General features: G+C 38.4%; 1 protein-coding gene across 1 annotated transcript in view; it reads left to right on the forward strand.

The window, feature by feature from the left end:
- Window positions 1-22,978, forward strand: part of LONP2 (lon peptidase 2, peroxisomal) — an 82,234-nt gene that overhangs the window by 42,125 nt on the left and 17,131 nt on the right. The window contains exons 9-11 of the mRNA XM_072967309.1: window positions 5,414-5,564; window positions 7,447-7,573; window positions 11,260-11,393. Of these exons, the coding sequence (XP_072823410.1) occupies window positions 5,414-5,564; window positions 7,447-7,573; window positions 11,260-11,393 (412 nt within the window). The remainder of the gene's footprint in view (window positions 1-5,413; window positions 5,565-7,446; window positions 7,574-11,259; window positions 11,394-22,978) is intronic.

Below are 22,978 nucleotides of genomic sequence, written 5' to 3' on the forward strand. Positions count from 1 at the left end.
GTGGTAAAATACACATAACATAAAATTGGCCGTCTTAACTATTTTAAAGTATACAGTTCAGTAGTGATAGATATAGTCACATTTTTATGTAACAAACCTCTAGAACTTTTCCATCTTGCAAAACTGAAACTCTGTGCTAATTAAATGCAACTGTGTTTCTTCCTTCTTCAGCCCCTGCCACCTATTATTCTCCTTTCTGTTTCTGTAAGTTTAACTAATCTATATGCCTTATATAAGTGGAATCATACAATATTTGTCTTTTTACAACTGATTTATTTCATTTTGCACAGTATCTTGAAGGTTCACCCATATTGTAGCAGTTCTGTTTTAAGTATATTTTTAATAGCTGATTTTAAATCTTTGTCTAAGAAGTCTAACATCTGGGCTTTCTCAGGGACTGTTTCTAGTCACTGCTTTTTTTTTTTTTTTCTTTTACTGATTTTAGGCCATACTTTGTGTTTCTTCATGTGCCTCATAATTTCTTTGTTGAAACTGAACATGTAAAATATTACGATTTTTAAACTAATCAGATTTCCCCCTCCCTAAGGGTTTGTTGTTTTGTTATTGTTGCTATTTGGTTTTTTTTAGTGATTTTCCTGGTCTTATTCTGTAAAATCTGTATTCTTTGTCATGTGTGGCCACTGAAGCTGCTCAGTTTGTCTAGTGGCCAGCTAATGATAGGACAAAGATTTCCTTAAGTGCCTAAATCGGTGGTCTTCCACTCTTTTCCAAGGGGCTCTGTGTTTAACATGAGGGCAGGTAGTTTATAACTGCCTCAGCCTTCACTGCCTGCTTTTACGCAGCCTCAGTGTCTGCCAGAGGTGGGCTTTGAGGGCTGTCTCAGATCGTTTCTCGTCATACTTACAGTCCTGTACATATACATGACTGCCTAGATTCCCAGGAACACCTCAGAGCTTTTGAAAGGCCTCCATGAGTATCTCATCCCCCAGAGTTTTTCATTAAGTTTTTTGATCAGCCTGTTGTTTGTCCCAACTGATGTCGCTGCCTCAGGCAGCTGCAGTGTCAAACAGTTGCTGTTGGTTTTTGACAAATGCCCCGAGGATAGTGCTGTTCACACAGAGTGTTCTCTGAGTCAGATCAAATAAAGATGCATCCTGAGAATGAGGCCTTTCCAAGGAACTGCCAGACCCCTCAGACAGTGACATTCTCGGGGGCTGGGGCTTGTGGAGAGCTCTAATCCTGTGACAGCCCATGGGGGCTGCTGGACTGCTGGTTTTCACAGCTATTGTAGTTGTGAGGCTGTCATGAACTTGGGAGAAGGGAAGGGTGTAAAGCAAGTGAAAACACCACAAAGCTTGTTATATTTACGGAGATTCAGCTGTTTTTCTTGAAAAAAATACTCGTTAATTTCTAGAATTCTGAAAAAATTAATTTTGACATTTGCCAGTGTTCTCATTGCTTTTATGGAGAAGCAGATTTTCAGACTTCCTTACTCCCTCATTCTAGAAGTGTGTCCTCCTACATTTAGTTTGAATTCTGTGCTTAAATGATTTCATTGCTTTTGACCTTTTTATTATGATTTATCTGTTGTTCAGATGGAGTGTATCTTCAGGTTACTTTCTTTAAGGATTTGTTTGTAAGTTATGTTTTGAGGCCTTTGTATTTGCTAAGGTCTCTTTGTTGCCTGCACTGGTAGTCCCCATATGTTTTGTTAGCATATTCCATCAGCAAAAATTTTTGAAAATCCCTCTTTCTATAATGTAAATACATATGTAATAAGGATGTATTAGTTTGCTAAGTCTGCCATAACAAAATATTACAGATTAGGTGGCTTAAAAAAGCAAACAAATTTATTTCCTCACATTTCTAGAGGTTTGAAGGCCAAGATCAAGGTGTTGGCAGGTTTGATTCCTCCTGAGGCCTCTCTCCTTGGTTTGCAGACGGCCGTCTCTTCTCTGTGTTCCCGCATCCCTTTGTCTCTCTTTCTCTCTCTCCTTGTAAGGACACCAGTCATATTGGATTAGGAACCCCACCCTTACGGCTTCTCTTAACCTTAGTTACCTCCTTAAAGGCCGTATTTCCAAATATAGTCACATTGAGGAGACACAATTCAATCCATAAGGAAGAACAGATACGTAATATGTGTATAGCATACGTGTACCGTTGTACTGTTGTTAGGTACTTATATATACAACACACGCAGAATAAATTTTAAAAATTACATTTTGGTGAAGAAAATGATGTATTCTAATCAGGTAATTGTTTTATTTCATAATGTGGCTATTAAAGCTTATTCTAGAAATAAAAATGTCAACTCTTATTTTCTCATTGTTCCTATTTTTGCCTCTATTATCTTTAATGGTATTTTGCAGGAATCTTTTTAAACACTCCACTCACCCATTTTTAGTCTATAAAACACTTAATCAGGCACACATGGACCGCAGTGGCTACAACCACAGGTAAAGCAGGTGAGTGAGGGCCCCGCCATCAGCTGCGGGATTTCCACTCCTCTCTTAGGATATTTCATGTGTGTGTGAAGTATGTACCAAGTGAGGGTGTCACTTCATTTTGTGTAATAAGTATTTTATAAACTAATTTCTTTCTGGTATTACAGATGCATGAAGATGAATGTATTACTGTTTTCTCCTTGTACTTTGGTGGGTTATTCTGAACATTCCACTTTTGTGGCCAGCGGTCTAAGCACAAGATGCAGCTGCAGTCACCGTTGGGTAGTGGGCTCGCAGGTGCTCACTTTGTTACACTTCATATCTCATGTGTGTTGCATATATTCTGTGTGATAAAATATTTTTTAAAATATTTCAGGTCATCATAATTTTGCTTGAAAATTCTGTAGGTGTCCTAATAACATTTGTCACTTATTATCACACAGGAGGAATTTAAGGCTTTTCAGTCTGCAGTGTTGTGTCTTCTAGAATATTTTCTTGGCTGTTTCTTTCATTATAGGCTATTTTACATTTGTTGAGACCCCTTCTTTAGTTACATCAATTATCTGTGAATTAGACATGTTTATTTTTTCCTTATCTTTCCCCTGCACGGCTTTTTACGCCTTTTTCTTCTGTGTTCTGGACATTTTCTCAACTTTATTGTTATCACTGATTGAATTCCTGTGGGAGTTATTTGTGTGTGGCTTCCAAAGTTGATTTTAATTATTTGATTTTACTTTATTTATTTATTTTTACTTTTTGTTGTGGAGAATTTTGACTGCAGCGAAAGTTGAGAATAGCGTAATGAACCGTTAAGCTTATCACCCAGTTTTAACAGTTACCATCTGATGGCCAATCTTGTTTCATCTCTTCCTACCCATTCTCCCTCATCCCACTCCTATTTACCTTGAATCGAATTCTAGACATCATTTCTTTTCATGACTATGTTAGTATCTATCTCTCGAAGATACAGACCTTTATAAAATAGCACCATACTCCCGTACTTAAAGCTGACAGGTGCCTAGTCATGTGTAGTGAGTGGAGCATGCTCCTGGGTCGCCTACAGACATCTGTAGTTCTTCTCTGGCCAGAAGCTCTTACTGAAGAACAGTCTTCAGCATACACCCCTCCCCATAGTTTATCCCCCCTCTGGCCTCATGTCCTGGAGAATAAAGGGTCGTATCACAGCTATTTCCATTGCCAGGCATGCTGCGTAGGTAGGAATGATAGTTCAGGATTGATGTAGTAAGACCTTTTAATGAAGATAAGAGAGAAAAAAACAGTTCTGGTCATTCTTGAAAGCAGCTCCTCTGTGTGGGTGAATTGGACCATGGAAGCCTTGGCTCTAAAGTTTGGGGGAAAAGCAGCAGTTTGATGGCTAAAAAGTTCTCACTGTAATTCTTGTCCGTCTGTGAACTCAGCAGTTTACCTTGGTTTCATCTGAGTAGTGGTTACTAGAATGCTTCTCATCTGGCACACTGCTGATCAGTTTTTCTGTGTAACATCTGCATATCTTTTTCTGTTTTGCTAAATCAAAGATGGAGGCAAGCAAATTGGGCATCACTGATTTTCTCTCCTCACAACCTAGCTGTCGTGTAATACATTCTAAAAGACCTCATTCATAGCTCAGGAACATTGCTTTGTTAATTTTCCTACTTTTTAAAAACCTCAGTGTCTTAAAATTTTAAGAGAAAAAAAAATCACTTGGACAGTGCAGTAAACACTTCTCAAACATATCTAACATGTATGTATTAAATTTCATCACAGCCATTAAATAATAGATTTGTACGTAACTAGAATGGGTTTAACTAAGATTGCCATACATAGATTAACAGTTTTCAGGTAATTGATAGACAGTAATATTACTCTTAACCAATTCTATACTGAACATAATTAGAATTGCCTTGGGTGACTTGAAAGTAACTTATTATAACATTAAACATTATTAAGTCTTGTGAAAATATGAGTAGTAGAACTTTCTGGGAATTGTATTCTAGATAAACATACAGTTTCCAGTACAATGAATGTTTAACAAAATTCAAGAGCTTCAGAGAGCTTCGAATTAAGACTAACTTGTGGGTATATTTAAAAACAAGTAAAACTTTAGAAAGAGAATCAGAAGCAAGGAGAAGCTAGTTACATAGTAAAATTGTGATGTTAAGTATTTTAGTCATTTTACTTCCTTTTCGAATATGTTTGTCGACCCTATTTACATCTTATACTAATCTAGTCTAAGTGAAAGTTATAATGTGTTAAAAGGTTTAGAACATGTGGAAGGCACTTGGTGCCTTTACAGTCCGTGTAGAGCTCTCCGCTGTGGGTGCCTGCAGCTTGGAGCATTTGAGCGGGGATCTTAGAAGACATATCCTCCTTAATATACAATTGTTCAGTGTTTAAAGAATCTGATCGGTAAATTGACTAATTTATCCAATTAAAATATTTTTGAGAGATACTGATATTTTGCTCATTATAAACAGAAAGGTTTTGCTTTAAGGCATTTTTTTAAAGTGAGCTATCCCTTGTGCTTTGTCAGAATATAGGAGTAATTTTTATCCGTTCACTCTTGTTTGAAATTCCCCTTTCAGTTAAAGACTTTCTGATAACGTTTGAGGGGAAATATACTAATTATTATTTTACCTGTTACCTAAGAATTTCAAAATGCTCTACACGTTTACTTTATATTCCCATAGCAGTTGAGAAGGGTGTGTTACCGAGAGGGAAACTGGTTCTGCAGGATTGGTAACTAATTCATGGCCACACAGTGAGTCATTAATAGGTTTAAGAACAAAGCTTGAATGGCTAATTCTTGCTTCTTTGGGCTTCTGTATGTTAAAAAATCTTTGGTATTGAATATATTTCTTTTTGGTTTTCAGTGTTTTCCTCATGTTTCTCAAACTAGCTATATTGAGCAGAAATATCAACCTTGCTAATACATCACGTGTGTTTTAAAATTTATGCCGCTTTCTGTTGGAACTACTGAATCGATTTAAATGTTTATTCTCCCACAGGTGTTGGATCCCGAACAGAATCATAACTTCACAGATCATTATCTCAATGTGGCCTTTGACCTTTCCCAAGTCCTTTTTATAGCTACGGCCAACACCACTGCTACTATTCCACCTGCCTTGTTGGACAGAATGGAGATCATTCAGGTGCCAGGTACTTGATTTGTAAACAAAATCATTATTTTGTTAAATAAGAAGCTATTTCTGAGAGCTTTTCTGAGCATAACTCTTTAAAATTGGTTGAGCTGTGGAGTTTTTAGTAAAAAGTTGATTTGTCAATGTATGATCTTCAAAAGTTCTGAATCTGGTATATAAACCAGCTTTTATGTAGATTCAGAGCCACAGAATTTTGCAAAATATTGTTTATTTGTTTTAACTGTGACAGATAAGAGTGTATGTGTGTTCTGTAAAACATACGAGTAAATTTTGCACAACAATTTCAGATTTAATGTAGCATTAAAGAATGATCATTTTTATGGAAAACACGATATTCTTCTTTGAAGCTATTTCTAAAATTATTGACAAAAATAATTATTTTTTAAAGTAAGTAAAATTATTTTTTAAAGTAAGCTGAAAAGCAAAAATGGATCCTCGTATAGCCAGTGTAGCTTCCTGTCTATCAGATTTTGAAGTTTTTACCGTCTCTGAGAAAGTCTAATCATTCATTCTCATTGAGAGGTAGATCCTATAGCTTTCTGTTTGTTATATCTGGCCTCATTTTTATGTAAAAGTTCAGGATGCTTCTAAATTCCTCTCCTTCTTAATTGACTCTGTCAAATAGTTACATACTTTTTTTTTCAACCAGGTCTCCTTCACTGGAGTGTGTAAAATAAAGTCCTTTAGTTACTAACACTAAGTAAATCCCAGTGTTTTCACCTTATTTCAATTGCTCAGAATTACTTTTCCTTAGAAGAGATCAAATGTCAGTGGATATCTGTTAAAATGAAAATATAATCTAAGTATGTATTTCATATTAATCTGACTTTTTACTATCAAGTAAATGATAATTGAATTTCTTAGTTATCTGTGAGCCCTACAGGTTCCTATATTTGGTTTTAAAATACAGTGGAGTAAAAAATTGCTTTGTGCTTGTTTATAAGACTGAAGTAAATAAGTAATGAGACCCAGTTGTCTGGAAACTCCAATTTAAGGCAAAAATCCATAAGACGTACTAGCTTGAAGTGAGATTATCAGGACAGCTGCTGCAGAGGTGACTGTGATGCCACCTTCCACCAGCAGGTTTGCTTATCCTTTCCTCTAGCTTTTCTGGTGTTTTTTATTTCCTTTTTCTCCTCAAAAGATGCCTTGTCAATTCACCTTTTTAATTTTGCTTGGAATTGAAAAGAGGCAATCATTGTAGGGGGCAATTTTGTCTTACAGGATTTAAAGACAGTAAATTTTATACTCATTGAGGTTTTTAAGGAAACAAGAAAAGTAAATAAGAACACAGAGGTTTTAAAATATAAATTATATGCATAATTCCGGCATGTAGAGGGGAAAAAACTTCATGGGGCAAAAACTTTTTAGTTTTTGTACTGTTTTGTTGCTAAGATTTATAGGTGGAGTTCTGAAAATAGCTCCTTTGCAGCTCTTCCCTTGAAGTCTTAGTGAGAAGTCTTTGTTGTTGCTGTTGTAAGTTTTTTCAGTTATGTATCAAATTATACTAAAGAAAAGGAATGTGTTATTTTCTTATCAAATAATAAAATAAAAACTCACATTTGAGTTAAGGAGGTAACTGTCTCTAAGTTAATGAGACAGAGATTTTTTTTTTCTTCTTTGAGAGAGATACCATTTAATCAAAAGACTTTTAAGCACTGTGCTTAGTAAGTACTTGTTTTGTTTGTGAAAAAGTCAGGAATGCTAACAACTATGGGCTGGATATTCAATTTCTTTATTCTGATTGCAATTTTAGTTGAAGTAACACTTAAATTCATTTTAAATCCAAGATTCGTTGAAACAGCTTTGGGTTTATTACTGAAGCGTGGTGCTGTGGAAGCCATGTGAATAATCACAAAACATGATGGTATCTTTTCCAGGGTACACACAAGAGGAGAAGATAGAGATTGCCCACAGGCACTTGATCCCTAAGCAACTGGAGCAGCATGGGCTGACTCCTCAGCAGATTCAGATCCCTCAGGTCACCACTCTGGACATCATCACCAGGTTAGTCTGCCGTCCTGAGGCTTCACTCATGTGCACGTCTAGACAGAAGATTCCTGTTTTACTGGAAACTCACAGTATCCATTTCTCTCTGTCTCTCTCTCCAGCAGATTCCCAGCAAGCATTCCCATAGCTGTTGATTCACACGGAGCTCTGTATTAGGCAGAAATTCATAGGGAAAGCATTTAGAGTTTCTTCCTAGCTAACTAAGGACTTGAGTTGAGCCAGAATTTCAGCTTTTCCACAGTAGTAATATAAGGGATTAATTTAATAAATTAACACCCCAAAACTGAGATACCTTTTATGACCCAGGATCTTAAACGTTGAAATCTAAGTTCGAGTTTTCACCTTTGGAATTAACACCAGGACAACAATAAAGGTGCTTCCCAAGTTAGCTACCAAATGTTAAGCCTGTGGCAAGCAGGACATAAATTATCTGAGTGCAGTGTTGCTGAGTCTAATTTATAGATTGCATGTTTGAATGGAAAATATATCCTGTTGAGAATTTATATCTACAATAGCCTCTCACAGTTTTCCTGGCTCAGCATTGCACGTCCATTGCATCATCTGGCAAATGGTGTCAGACTGCCAGGACTCCACATGCAGTGCTTTCCCAGCAACTGCTGCGTTTCAAGAGAAGTGAAGTCTCGCTCCCTTTTGAACTCTGACTTAGAGTTTGGCCAGGCAGACTGCTTTTTGATCTAAGCCAGCCTCCTTATGGAAGTCTGTTGGGAAGTCTATTTAAATTTACGTACAAAACAGTAAGACTCTATCTGATCTGGGAGTTCCTTTTCTTAACTTGTGGTTTGCTGTCTGGATAATGCCAGGGAAAGTAAAGTATTTTATCATTTTAAATAAGGTGATTTATATGCCAGAGTCTTCCAAAAATACCATTATTCCAGATAACACCCCTTATGTCTGAGTAACTTTCAACAAGTCACTTAACCTTTTTGATAGCTTCCCCATCTGTAAAAGCTAAGTGATAGGGGAAAATACCCATTGATAGCTTATCTGGCTCTAAATAATAATGATTCTGAAGAGTAATCATTGTTATTTCCCAGTTGTTGCTTGGAGAACTGTTTCCTTTTTATATACTTGTTAGCTCAAACGTCAGATATTAAAAGCTGTGAACATTGGGAAATTTCTCTGAGCAGTTTTAATATTTTTAAAAACAGCACAGGTATTTGCTACTCCAGGCAAGTTTTGGATATTTAGTGAGTTACCCAACTTAGGACCTAGTTTTTCATCTTGCACGCGTGTTTCATCTTATCCTGTGTCACAGTCACAGACCCACAGTGTTCAGGAGGAGGGGAGGGGGTCTTAGGAGCCGTCTGGTCCTCCTCACCTCCCGTATAGCCAGCCTGCTTGACTTCTTCCAGTGCTGGAGTGCTCACTGCTGACTGCTCCTTGTGAGTAAGTACAGCTGCTGTAAAATAATCTTTATATTCACCCTCTTACAATTTTCTCATTCTGCCCAATACGTACACGTGGAATCTAAATATAATTTCTCTCTTGTACAGCCCTTCTGGCATTAAAAATAAATGCCATCAGGTCCCCATCCCATAAAGGTTCTCTTCTCTAAGCTAAACTTCCCTCTTCTCTTTACCATTTCTCTTGACCCACTTTTAAGACTTTTCCCCTTCTTGGTTAGTCTTCTTCTGAATGATTCCTGTGATGTCAATGTCCTTTTTTAATTAAACACCCATAGTAGAATGCAGTATTTCAGATGTAGCCTAAACAGTCGTGGTATAAGAAGCCCATTGATTTTCTTATTGTGACTCTGTTATTTTATGACTGTGTCTCAGGATTCTTAGCTTTTTTGAGTTGTGCTCTTGCCTATTGCACTTACAGTTACCCAACACCTTCAGTTCTTTTCCATATGAATTTCTGCTACGCCTGGTCTATCCCATTGCATGTTTATAGGGGTTGAATTTTTCAAAGCCTAACTAGAGAAGTGTGTAATTATGTATGTTTTAATATACGTGTTCGTCTCAGCTACCATTGCAGCAAACTGATTTTCTCTTTCATCTTGATTATCATCAAGTACATTAGTTTTACGTCCTCTGAAAATTGGCATCTTCATGATCATCAGCCAGCTCTTATTTGATACCGGTGCTTCTTCCTTTTTTGGTTTAAAGATGCTAAGTAGGGGTTGACGTGTCTGCTCTCTCTCAGTCAGCTGTTCATGCTGCACTGTCTGCGTTAGTTCCCAGCCCCGTATTGCTGCAAACGCCTAAAAGCATCTCTCTGTTGTTGCTGGCGCCCTTATTATCTTTGGCACGCTGCAGCTTCCTCTGGACGTCCCGTGCCTTTTCTGCGTGTGCATGCCATTCCTCCGTAAGCTTCCTCAGGCCGTTCTCTTTCATCTTTGTGCAGACCCTTTAATCTGGGCTCATCAGATAGTTGTCTCAGAAGCTGAACTGGGTTTTGGCTTTTGTTTTTACATGTTGGTTTGTTTATTTTTAGGATGCCTCCCTGTTTTCTTTCTTACTGAAATTACATGAAGCTGTGGAATATGGACTTTTCTCTCCTCCTTATTCCTTTGATTGAAGTGAGTCTTTAGAGTGTTTAGCCAAGAACTTATTTACCTTCTCTCAGAACTTAAGAAATCTGCTTCACTGCAGTCTGAAATCTATGTCTGACTTCCTAATCAGTGCAGTTTTTCAGAGGGAACTGCGTTCTCTCTCTCTGATGCTGTCCATTTAGACTCACCCAGAGCTGGTGGCCAAGAATGACTGTACCATCTAAAGGTTTATGAAGTGGCATACAGGGTTTAAGTCTAACATATAAGTTTTTAAAGACAGCTCTACTGAACCACATTTAGAATCTTTTTCACAAAACCACAGTGCTCGCCTCATTAGCATACTTACTCTCTTTAGAAGTCTCTGCAGTGAAAGTACACTGAATGGGATAATAGGCACAGTTCCTAATATGACTGGATTTCTGTCTCAAATTGTTTTCTGCTTTAGTTGGGAAAATAGTTCTATTTTTCTGATTCTTTCAGCAATATTTCAAGTATAATAAATTTATCAGAATTTTCTTAAATAGACAAAATTTTAAGAAAGCTTTTACACTTATCATCAAGGAGTAAGTGTTTTATGCACTGCCAGTTTACTTTGGCAATATAAATTGAAGAACCAAGAATTCATTTTTTTTTTTTATTGAAGTGCAGTCAATTACAGTGTGTCAGTCTCTGGTGTACAGCACAATATCCCAGTCATGCATATATATACGTATATTCATTTTCATATTAAGAATTCATTTCTTAAGAATGGAGTAATGGTTTAAGATATTCTGTGTAAAGGAAAATGCTGTAGCCGAAAATACTTCTGAATCTTTAAGAAATAACGGTACTTTAATGAGGAATTTTTAAAGGTGTGGAAGTTAGTACTCAAGAAACTAATGAACTTTTAAATATATACTTCCTTTAGTATAATTGTTTTTTTTTCTTTTTTTATACTAAATTCTCTTTTCAGGGGAGGAGGTAATTTAATTGGTTTATGTACTTATGTATTTATGGAGGTACTGGGGACTGAATCCAGGACCTCGTGCATGCTAAGCATGCCGTCCACCACTGAGCTATACCCTCCCCTCCTCCTTTAGTATAATTATTAATCACATTACCTCTCTCTCTTTTTACAGGTGGTGTTTAGCCAAAAATAAAATATTTTTCTTCGATTTGATGACAGGTACACCCGAGAGGCAGGGGTTCGCTCTCTGGACAGGAAGCTGGGAGCCATTTGCCGAGCCGTGGCTGTGAAGGTGGCAGAGGGACAGCACAGAGAAGCCAAGTTGGACCGTCCCGACGTGACTGAGGGAGAAGGTCTGTGACCTTGATCTGGTGCCTGCAGGCGCGGTGGCCAGGAGGGAATGGCAAAAAAGAGAGTTGGATGTGGAGGGTCGGTGTGGGTGGTCCTCGGAGCAGTGGGACATGCTTCTCCCCTGGTAAATGCATCCGACGAGTAGGTAGAGCTTCCTGGTTATGTGCTGTATCAAGAGGATTCTCTTCTACAGACAGTAGAGTTTTAGCAGGAATAACACTTAGTATTAATGGTTTAAGGATATATTTTCTCCAACTTTATAAAGGTGGCACACTTTATGTTTGGGTTCTGGTATTCTCTTTTTCCCATCTGATTTGGGTTGTTAAAAAAAAAAATCCACTCTGTCCAAGTACTGCAAGGGTAGATCTTTATATCCTGGAATAGCTTCTGGTGTAATAATTTGGTTTCCTCACACATTTTCTTTGCTAGGTACACAATTAAGATGTAATTTAAATTATTTTTTGTTAGAAAACTCATTGTGGAGGCGGTGACAGGGAGAGAAAAGGAAGGGTTCTACTTCAATTAATGAAATGCGGGCATCTCCTCTAGTACGACCATGCTGCTGCATGGTCAACGAGACTTGCTTTAACAAACATGACTGTAGTAGAGAACTGAACATTTCCTTCATAGTAAAGAGATTTATTAGATGTTCCTCTGTTTCCGTAGCTGTTTCTAGGAAGGAGTTTGAGGAATATGGCTGAAGAAGCATGATTTGTGATAGGTGTAGTAGAATTATGAAGGTAAACATCTTCCCTGCTTTTCCTTCTATTGCTCTGCCAAGTGCATTTAACAGCAGTGTCATGCAAAGAGTAGACTTTCCCAAATCCTCCTATTTCTAGTTCATGCTTCACGTCTGTTCGCACTGTGCCTCAAACCTCACTGGTTCATTTCTGCAGAGTAAACCTCCCACCTTCTGTTGAATTGGGGTGGGGGGTAGTGCCCTTGTTATGTGGAGTAGGAATAGTGACTTTAAACTCTTAATTGTTTCTTACGCAGATTTAAAAACCTGTTGTCTTTAGTTTACTTCTCACCCATATTTTCAGGGGTACCTCAAATTCCTGAGCCTTGGTAGGATTTTGTGGATAAACCCCCCGGCCTCCACAGACATTGAGGTTTCCATGTTTTCTAATCTGCTAAGGGTTTATTACTTCTTGTTCATTTACATTCTGTTACCCAGAATGTCAGCATCTCTCGTCTTCTTTATTATTCTTTTTGTTCGTGTGGATTAATCCGTTTTTGTTCAGTTTCTTAATTGTCATTTTAATAGGATCTGGAGAGGAAATTTAAAGATACCCCCATTTTCAGAAATCTGAATTTTTGAAAAGCGCCCTAGGTGAGTGATGGCCTATCGTGAATGGAATCACCGGTGTAGCTGAGAGTGAGTGGACAGAGGCATTTTTCTCTTTTTCCCCTTCTAAATGTAAGGCCTAGATCCTCATGAGATTTCTCATTTTTATTCTTAGAACATCCCCGTTGTGCTGTGGCCTGCGGCATCTGAGCCTGTGTGCTTTAGTTCCTGTCTGATAAGGCAGAGAGTGAAATGAGTTTATCTAGTTAACACGTTTTGAAAGTTGTGTTTAAGATTTAGATGGTGTCATTTGGAATTTATAATACATTCAGTGGGATCTGATGTCAAACGAAGCTTCCCATAGTTACACAGTGCTTAATGTTCATATGCTAGCATATCTCTAATAATGTCTGTGATCATATTAGCTATTTAAAGATAACCCAGAAATATTCAAGAACTTGTTCAAATAGTTGTGAACTATGTGAGAACATAGTGTTTCATGGTAACATTTAGTTGGTTATTGTTATTTTTAATCCATGATTCGCAGAATAAAGCCTAAATAACAACGCAGTTAAGCAGATTTGGGTGGTTAAGTTGTTACCTAGGACACCCATATAAATAAATAATCAGGAGAAATACTTGTCTCTTGAGAGGGTGATTTGGGTAATAGTTCTTATTAGCTAACCGTGGACTCCAAGCTGGGTCTTATATTGTTAAGATACCCTGAGTTACTGTAAACAACTCTCCTGTAGATTTTAGTAAAATTATTATAAGGTATTCTGAAAATTGGTGTTTATGACCTCAAGCCAAAAGAAAAATTTCTACCAAAAAAGTCTCTCTTAGATTTTCATGTCACAGTTCAAGTGGAGGTAGCTTAATAACTGAAAGTTTCTCATTAAAAAATGAATTATTTCAAATTAGAGTATAAAATGAAAGTTGTTTTTGAAATTTCAAGTAACTCAGTGAGGGAATTATTTTTAATGTTAAAAATATTGCTGGACTCAGAGTCACTGCCAGGAAGAAAAGTAATTTCAGGCCACAAGCATTAAAAACAGGCAGAACCTCCAGCATATCGAACAAACTTTCTGGAGGAGGCCCAGAAATACTGGTCTGTGAACAGTTGTCTTTGTATTTGTGAGGTCTTAACTGGCAGTTCAACAGAATAAATAACAAGATTTAAAAGACGAGTGAGCTTTCTCGCTGATTGGTGTTAGAGGAGGAATGTGTAGGGTTTTGGTCCCTTACCTAAAAAGTATGGGAATTATTTCAGGAAAGCCTCACTGCCTGTGTTTCTTTGCATGTTATTAGTGTATTCTGAATTGCCCTTTTCCTTTCTGGGATATTAGTTGGGTTGAAAGATAAAAGTTTGTGGCTGAAGTTATGTTCTGCTTTTGCCTGCCTTTAGCCAAGGACAGAAAAGTTCCATGTGTTCAGACTTGGATGTATCTCTGTGGAGCTAGGCACACCTCTATTTGTTCAAGTACTCATGTACCATATATGTCTTTTAATATCTAGTAAGTTTTTTTCCCTCAAAAATTATCCTCAGCAAAGGTGGACTCCACGTTACAGCCAATCCTTACGAAGTTTCTCAGGATATGGAGCACTCCCCATTATTTTTGAAAAGTATAGTATTTGGAGAAACTATATTAAACTTGATGTACTTCAAGATGTTAGTTTCTTACTGTTCTCATAGAAGTCACCTGAAAAATTGGTTAGGAAAAAAAGAGAATTAGCCTCTTTAACAGTTATTCCTGAGGTGTGTTAGATGTCATTATAAGTAAGCTTTTTAAATGCTGCTTAAAGCAGTATGTACATGGTTATGTATGGAGCGCTCAGATAAACACCTAAAGGGAAAACGAACCAGCTGGCTGCCTTACGGTTAGTGGCCAGGTACCTTGGGCCTGGGATGAAGTTCCCAGTGGCTGCGTCATACGTGGTTTCAGGAATGACTGTGTCTCGGATAGCCTTGATACACCTGGCAGTGGAAGCCCTCCAGCTTTGTTTTCCTTCAGGATTGCTTTGCCTGTTGTAGGTTCGTCAAATATTCATACTAATTTTAGAATCAGCTTGTCTATCTCTACCAGTAAATAAGTAAATAAATAGGTAAAGCCTTTTGATATTTTGATTCTGATTGTATTGAAACTGTGAATCACTTTGGGGAGAATTGACAATTTGGTATTATCAAGTCTTCTGTCAGTTCATAACTAGCTTCATTTATATAAATCTTAATAAATGTTTTTAAGTGTTTCAGTGGTGAGCTTTTGCATATTTTTCCTTTAGCTGTTTTCCTAGTTAATTGATCCTTTTGTGCATGTGTATTGTAAATAGTCTTCTTAATTTTTAATTTTCTAATTGTTTTGGTTGCTAGTATATGGGGATACTATATTCACTTGTATCCAGCAAACTTGCCAAATTGACACATTAATTCCAACTATAGATTTTTTTTGATTTTCTCCATACACCACCAGTTACTACAAATGCAAATAATGTCCATTTTTGCTTTTCATTTCTGATCATTATACTTTTTATTTTAGTTCTTTCCTAGTGAACTAACCTCTAGAAAAATGTTGAATAGAAATAGGGTAATAGACAAAAGAGGCAGAAAAAGAGCCTATGAAGAATTACCAGCCTCTGTAGCCTTTGTTTTGTACATTCAGGCCACCACTCATCACCTGACTGACTATTACAAAATCTCAGTTGAGGAGGATTCTCAGTAGCTGTCTAGCTTGGCTCTGAGTTTATTCACAAGTCCCTTCACAACAGTCTCCAATAAACACTATGCCTTGCCGATCTGACTTTGTTAACAGACCCTTCTTTATAAACTTGGCTATCTACTTCCCAGTCCATAGGAAAGTAGAAGCTGTGGATTGGAAAAAGGGCTAAGTGGTTGGGTGGTGTGAGTCATAAGCAGTAGGATTTGATGTCAGTGAAAACATGCCCGTCCTCTCATGATGGATTCCCTGGGGGCCTTGCTGGCCACAAAACACTGGGCTGGCTAGACCACAGATCTAACTCCGGGACAGTTTCTGTAGCTCAGTCTAGATCCCGGTTTGACTTAGTTGCGCATTTTGACATGTGTTGTTTCCCTGATAAGTTTGCCTTACGTATAGGACAGTGAAATCAACCTAATATACTGGAAGAAGGCAGAGACAGTATTAATTTCTGGGCATATCCTTTCCAGACAGCTTCACAGTTCAAAATGCATCAGAAGAAAACATTCAAATTTCACAGCACTAAGTTCTCCTCCTTCGTGCGCTTTAATTCTCCCAGGTCCTCCCCTGGCTGCGAGCTGGAGGAAAGGGATCCTGCCTGCTGCTTCAGCAAGTCTGCTTGCTGCCTGGGGTCAGATGCCACGGGGAGAGCCTGTGCGTGGGCTCCCTCCTCACTCGCTGCTGCGGTTCCTCACTGTACATCCCACGTGTTTTCTAGGGCAGCTATTTTCTTAGCCTTTCTTGGATCCAGTTCTCCGGAGGAATCATCTTCTGTCGGGCTGCTTTCAGGGCTCTTTGTTGTGGCTTCCTGCCATTGACTTCTCAGGCCCTAAGCATGCTTCACGATGGTTATTTTAAGTGTGGTTCCTTTGTTACCAAAACAGGAAGCTGTTCCTGCAGGAGAAACAAGTGCTTTTGATCCTGTCAGCTTTTTTTTCTTTCTTTCAAACTAGTCGTCTCCATATCTGAGGCATATCCATTCTCTTGTCTGATGTCATGAATTTCTTATATTAACAGAAAATACTATATATAATGTTTTCAGGAAATAGCCTCTGAACATTGTATAACTTTTTGCTGAATTCTTTTGTCTTTGACTTCTTGGAGCAGTCTTCGGATTGTTGCAAGATCTGTCCCTTTATCCTTTGGGTTTTACGTTATTCAATACTGTGTAACAAATTACCCCCAAACTTAGTAAAGCAATTACCAAACACTTGTCATCTCACGGTATCTGTAGGTCAGAGTCCAGGAGCAGGTTAGCCAGGTAGTTCTGACTCGAGACCTCTCACAAGGCTCCACTCAGGCTGTTAGCCACCAGGAGGGTCACCGTAGGGAAGAACGGCGTCCAAGCTCACTTACATGGTCATTAGCTGAAAAGGGTCGTGAGACTCCATTCCAGCATGTGTGTGGAGGCTTCCCCACACCAACAAGCAATTCTGGGACACCAGCTGGGTGTCCCAGAGTTCAACTCAATTCTGGCCCTGTCTACCTAGAGACAGCCTCGGATTCCACAGGCAGAGGGCTCAGTCCCATAAGACCGCTCTTCATGCAGAGGCCGGTCACACGCCCAGGCTGTTCCCTCTACTTCTGACCAACTGGCTCAAATCGGAGGTTCCCACGATGCCTTCCTCAGGTTTAATTAATTTGCTTAAACGGCTCACCAAATCCAGGAGACCTCTGCCTCTACGAGCTAGATTACTGATTTATTATAAAAGGATATTAAAGGATACGCATCAGCTACATAGGGTGAGATCTTGAACAAAGGCGCCTCTGTCCTGGAGCCTGGGGCCTGGCATGCAGAAGCTCTCCAAAAAAGGACCAAAAAACTGTCCTTTGGGGTTTTTATGGTGCTTCATTACATAGTTGTGAGTGACTAGATTGTTGGCCAATGGTGACGGGTTTAACCTTAAGTGCCCCCCCACCCCAAAATCATTGGGTGCGATAGAAGGTTTCAACCCTCTAATCTCCTGGCAACCAGCACCCATCCTAAGTACTTCTAAAAGTCACCTCATTCACCTAACAAAAGACACCTTGATCATTTTTAACACAGGATATTCTAAAGGTTTGGGGAGCTGTGAGCCAGGAACTGTGGGCAGATATATTGAGAAGTATATTTGGTCATCCGAATGACCAAGTATATACGTGCCTCTCATAAATCACAGTATCACGTAGTGGCCTTAAGTTCCGTGCTGACTCTTGGCCAGATTTTCAATTTCTCATCACTTAGGCCTCTCCCTAGGCTCAGGACATAGCTGTTGGCTTCCCCAGAAAGAGTGCTGTGTGAAAGGGAGAAATTGAGAGCCCAAGACAGAAGCTGCAGTCTTTTATAATCATCACTTCTGCCGCATTCTGTTGGCCACACAGACCAACCATGGCACAGTGAGAGATGGCAGTGGTCAGGGGTAGTGTCCTTGGGGGCCATGCTGAAGGCTGGCTCCCATGGATTTTTGGTTTGCTTATTTTAAAGAAGGTTGTTATATATTTCATTTCTATTAATACACCCCCCATTTCTGAGGATTGAAATAATTTGTTTAGAGATTTAAAGAAACCCTGTGGTTTGGGTTGTTAATAGAGTGGAAATTGCTGTGCTGCAGAAACAGTTAAGAATAGCTATATAATTCGGGCACGCCTTCAGGGGAGAAAAACTTAATAAGACCCACAAGCAAATGAATGATTCTTTAGTAACAACCAAAACAACCTTTATTTGTCAACTTTTAATGGGGATTTTGTTGATAGTGTTCTTGTTTGTTTTGTTTTGGGACATAAAAACTTTGTTAGCTGTTTTCAGTGAAGCAAGGATAATTGAGTCGTTTCTTATTACTTGGTTCCAGTTACATATAAAAATCCTCTAACCTAATTCCCTTCCTTTCTGGCTAGAGTTAGAATAAAAAAGAGAGTAATTTGTGTGTGTGCCTCTGAGCCCCAAAACCACAGACTGGATGCTTTGGCTGTTTATTTTATATTGTTACAATAATACTCAGAAGTCAGATTGTTAGTTTCTGAAGAAATGCCTAAGTCTGATGGTAAGAGGTCTTTGAACACAGCATGACAGTTCCCAGTTTTAGTACTGTTATATGGGCTAAAATTTAAATTGGCCTACATTTTCCTGCTCTTTAAGGAGCACAACTTTGAGAATTTCTGCATGTTCGTACAGAATGTACTGATTTAAACGGCCATACCAGTTCAGTAGTCATCACGATCTAAGATACTTTATTATCAGAAGGATTTTTCTAAGCCAGCATTTAAGTTTGTGCTGTTGAATGTCCATCCATCAAACTTGAGCTGATTTCTTACTAAAGATGCAGGTTGCACCGACAGGGCTAAAAAGTTTTGATTCATTTTTGCATTTTCAGTATTTAAATTCTTGCTTCAATCTGTTCATCCTTATCTTTCCTTTGATTGTATTAGTGACTCAGAACAAATAAAATTTTCTAATAGCCAAAGGAACAACTAAGGTTAACTGTTAAGGAATATGGACTTCAGAGAGAGTTTTAGTCCCAAGGCATACTGGTTCTAAAGCTATGGGGCTTGTAGGGTTCTGTTACAACTAACTGGATTTTGCAAACCAAGATAAAATTAAATTTAGAGATTAAGACTTTCTATGCTAAATCCTTTGCATTTGTAGGGGGTGTTAGGCAGCATGTTGTGTCCAAACATCTAAAATCAAGTGGTATTCCAATGGTGAGATGAAAAGATCACCTTGGTATATATTGCCACTGTCATGAAGAGGCACCACATATTCTTTTCTGACATTTACACTGGTTTACTGATTGTTCCCTCTTCAGTACTAGCCTGGATTAAGAGAGCTTTGTTTGCCTGTGTAGACCGGAAGGAAGCTGTGATAAAAGAAAACCCTGCTTACGTATGATAGGAGCCAAATGTTTTGTTTAAATTTAAACTATTTGGAGACAGGAAAATCTAATATTGTCAAGAAATTAAAAAGTCATTGTTCCATTTAATGAATCATATAGGAAGATTCAGTGGCCTTTGAGTATGTATCATTGACTTATTATCAAAACCAGCCTTATGTTACAAGATAGTAAAACTGTACTTATTTTTTTTTCAATATTACAGACAGTCTCTGCATTTTAGCTGATAATCCAGACAATTCTCCAAGACTATTTTCTGAATCTGTGACACAGGAAGTGAGATTTATTAATACCAAAAAACCTCTGGGAGACGGGGTGCAAACCTCTTGTCTGGGATGAAGTTAGTGTCCTGTGTCTTGGATAATGTTGATTTATTCAGTCAGTGAGTCAGCTAGCATTCACTGAACACTTACTGTATGCCAAGTTCCAGACTGGACTCTGGGAAGCAGATGAAAGAGATGTCTAACAAGTGTGTAGTCCACTGGAGGAGGCAGATACATAAACAAATAATTTTTAGATAGCAGATAAATGCTGGTTTTTAAAGTTTTGTAGCGGCATTGGATTGATCATTTTTTTTATTGTAAACTTCATTTTATTTATTGTAAATATGGTAGCTTTTAAAAATTGCTTTTAGTAAATTGAGACAAAATGATCATTCACTTACATCTCAAAATTAATCTGGATAGATAAATAGACGGGGAAAAATGTTTTCCAGATAGTCTTTTTTGATGGTCTTTATTTTCACGAATAGGTAACTACTACTAAAGTTGAAAAATGGTTCCCAATTATGATTTCCACCTCTATCTTAACAGTTATTATATAGAAATGTGTCGTAGGTAAACTTGAAAGGAAGTGTATTTGGTAATGTTAAAGCTGTATTACCATCCCCCACAAAATGAAGAAAATATTGGCAAAAAGGACTTAGAAGATTTCATTGCTGGCATAAAGGCTTCTCTGGGCATTTGATCCACAGATTTTTTCATTATGACTAGTTCCTTTAAAAAAAACACACACAAATTGAAAATATTCAGGCGCAAATGCTTTCTTGGCAGTAGGGGTCAGTCACTTGAATCTCAGTTGCGTTTAGCACACTTCCTCTGGTTGGGGGCATGGTTTCTGGAAAAGATCAACCTGAAACTGACAGACAAATTATATAGTTGAAAATATTTCAGGTTTTTCTGATTTGTTTTTAAGATACTTTGTTTTCCTCTTTCTGCCTTCCTAAGAGAAGCTTCTCAAATGCATTTTCTCTACGGTCAGTTTAACTTTGAGGCAGATACTTCTACTGTCTTGGAAGAAATAACAGAAACACTTACAATCTCAGCATCTCATCTCACTTTTTAAAGTAGATTCTTTTTTTTTTTTAGTTTTATAACTGCAGCCATACAGATCTTTCTCCTTATGCCTAAACGGGTTCTGGATCCATGATGCACACCCCTGTGTGCTAAGAGATTGCGAGGTAAATAGTACTCCCCTTCACTGGCTCGTGCGCAGCCTCTCTGCCAACTACCTGTTAACACACCTAGCCCTGCGTACAAATACAGTTCAGCACCCCAGTTTGCATGCTTCAAAACTCAGGAGCCCAGTGTGATTGAACTCAACTTGCAAGAAAGATTTTTAATCATTCAGTAATCATTTTCTTACATACTTTACTTTTCACAGATTAAAAATGTTTATATTTTCTTGACCAAGTCAGCATTAAAAACCTGGTAATTTCTTGGCAAATCAAAGTAATGATTAAGTATTTTGGTGATTTGTCATTTGTCCACAGATATTATTAAGATTTGAGAATGTAATAGCCAAATTCAATTTAATTCTGCAGACCTTAGTGGAACACCTGTACTGTTTGTATAAGGCACTGTGATGAGTTGATATGGCAAGATTAGAGGTCATTCCGTCTAACTTTCGCTTTACAGATAGGGAGTTGAGGTCCTCACCCAAGACTGTGCTCCATACATTCGTTGAGTTATGGCCGGAGTAGTGGACCACAAACCCAGGCTGTCTGACTCCAAGGCCTCTTAGAAGTAAGGAGTATCAGTTATACCTCTGCTGGATATTCCTGTAGGTCAGGAATACTGAAAATGGGAAGTTTCTTGTTTCTATAGCTAAAACAATTTAATATCTCTGTCTGAGGCCCTAAAGTTCTTTAATCTAAACATTTCAGATACTTTTAGTGGCTAAGAGTTGACGACTGGGAAAATTTGTCGCTTTGTAGAAACAATTGTTTTTGTTCAATATTAAAGGATAATCCTTTTTAATGGCAAAATCATCACTATTATACAGATATAAAGTGAACATGTGTTAAAGATTTTAATTAACTCTATTAATCAATGAGAGAACCAGTAAGATGTTAACATCTGGTTCAGTGGAGCATCCAGAAAGTAGACACATAGATAGGCAATCAGGAGTGCTGACATTCATTTGCAAAACCAGCTTCTTGGAAAGAGAGGAGGCAAAATTGATTTTCATTTCTATGGACAAGAACATCTGCATTACTATTAGTTTTCTAGCACTTACAGAACAGCTAGTCATCTATTTTGGCTCGTTTCCAAGTCTTTCATGGTTTTTTCTGACAGTGGTCACAGAAGGGAATTTGTGTATGTCATACCAGTTGTGTTGATCATTTTTAGTCAAGACGAAAGTAATCTGATCTCTACATTTACCACCAGGCTGCCTTGTCAGGGCTGTGGGCGCTTTTCTAGACTGAACTTTGGGCGGGACCAAGGGTGTCCTCGGCTGGGGGTCGGAATCCTCATACTGTGATTTGCTGTGGGCCTCAGGAGACTTGTTTAACCTTCCTGGGTCTCAGTTTCCTTGAGTATAAAATGAAGGATTGGACCAGAATTTTTTACTTTCTGCCTAGCTCTTAAATTTGTATATATCACAGTTCTGTCCTATGCTTCTTGAATTCCTGATTCTTTCTGAATTCTGCTAAGCCTTGGAATGACGGCTGGGCATCCTCAGGGACTACATATTAGTGTGACAGGAACAGGTCATATTTGTTCCTTTGGAGAATTAACCCCCTGTTTCTGGGCCCTGTTACTTAATCGTTAACAGTGTTGTACACCTTATCCTTCCCTCCATCCCGACACCAAAGGAATTAAAAAACTGTTATTCATGAAGGCGAACACAAATTTCGTAATCTGGAAGAAGGGGTTCCTTTTACGGCTGCATCGTAAAGTGTAGCTTTTGAACTCACGAGCCTGGGCTTGAGAGTGTAGTGTATGCTTCAAGGTGAGCAGGATGTAGAGAACAGTAAGTGATACCTAAAATATTCTGTCTGGAGGGAAGATGCCTGTAGATAACTGGGGGCTGCTCGTGGTGGGGTAGATTTTTGTCTCCCCACCTTTCTGGGGAATAGTCTTTGGTGTTAGTATCCTGCTCCCAGCCTCTGCTGTCTTCTCTTGGTTTCCCTTGGTCACCTGCCCGAAGACACCATTTACTGCAAGATCTATTCAAGAGATAAGAAACTTAAAAAACAAAGAGAGAGAGCTACTGGAGCTTCCTGAGGTATCACACCCTGTCTTCTTCCTCCTCACCTCCCTCTTCAGATCATCCTTTCTCCCTCCTTCCCACAGTGATTCTCTGGCTCTTGGACCTGCTTTCACGTAAATCCTGTTCCTCTGACAGGAGAGGTGGCTGGGAAAGACCCCCTGCGATGTCCTAGTGCAGTTGCTTTAGGAAAGCCTGCCCCTTCCCTGGGAAGAGCTTGAAGCTAAGGA

The sequence above is a fragment of the Vicugna pacos genome, chromosome 9, assembly GCF_048564905.1.
Source record: "Vicugna pacos chromosome 9, VicPac4, whole genome shotgun sequence".
NCBI classification, from domain to species: Eukaryota; Metazoa; Chordata; class Mammalia; order Artiodactyla; family Camelidae; genus Vicugna; species Vicugna pacos.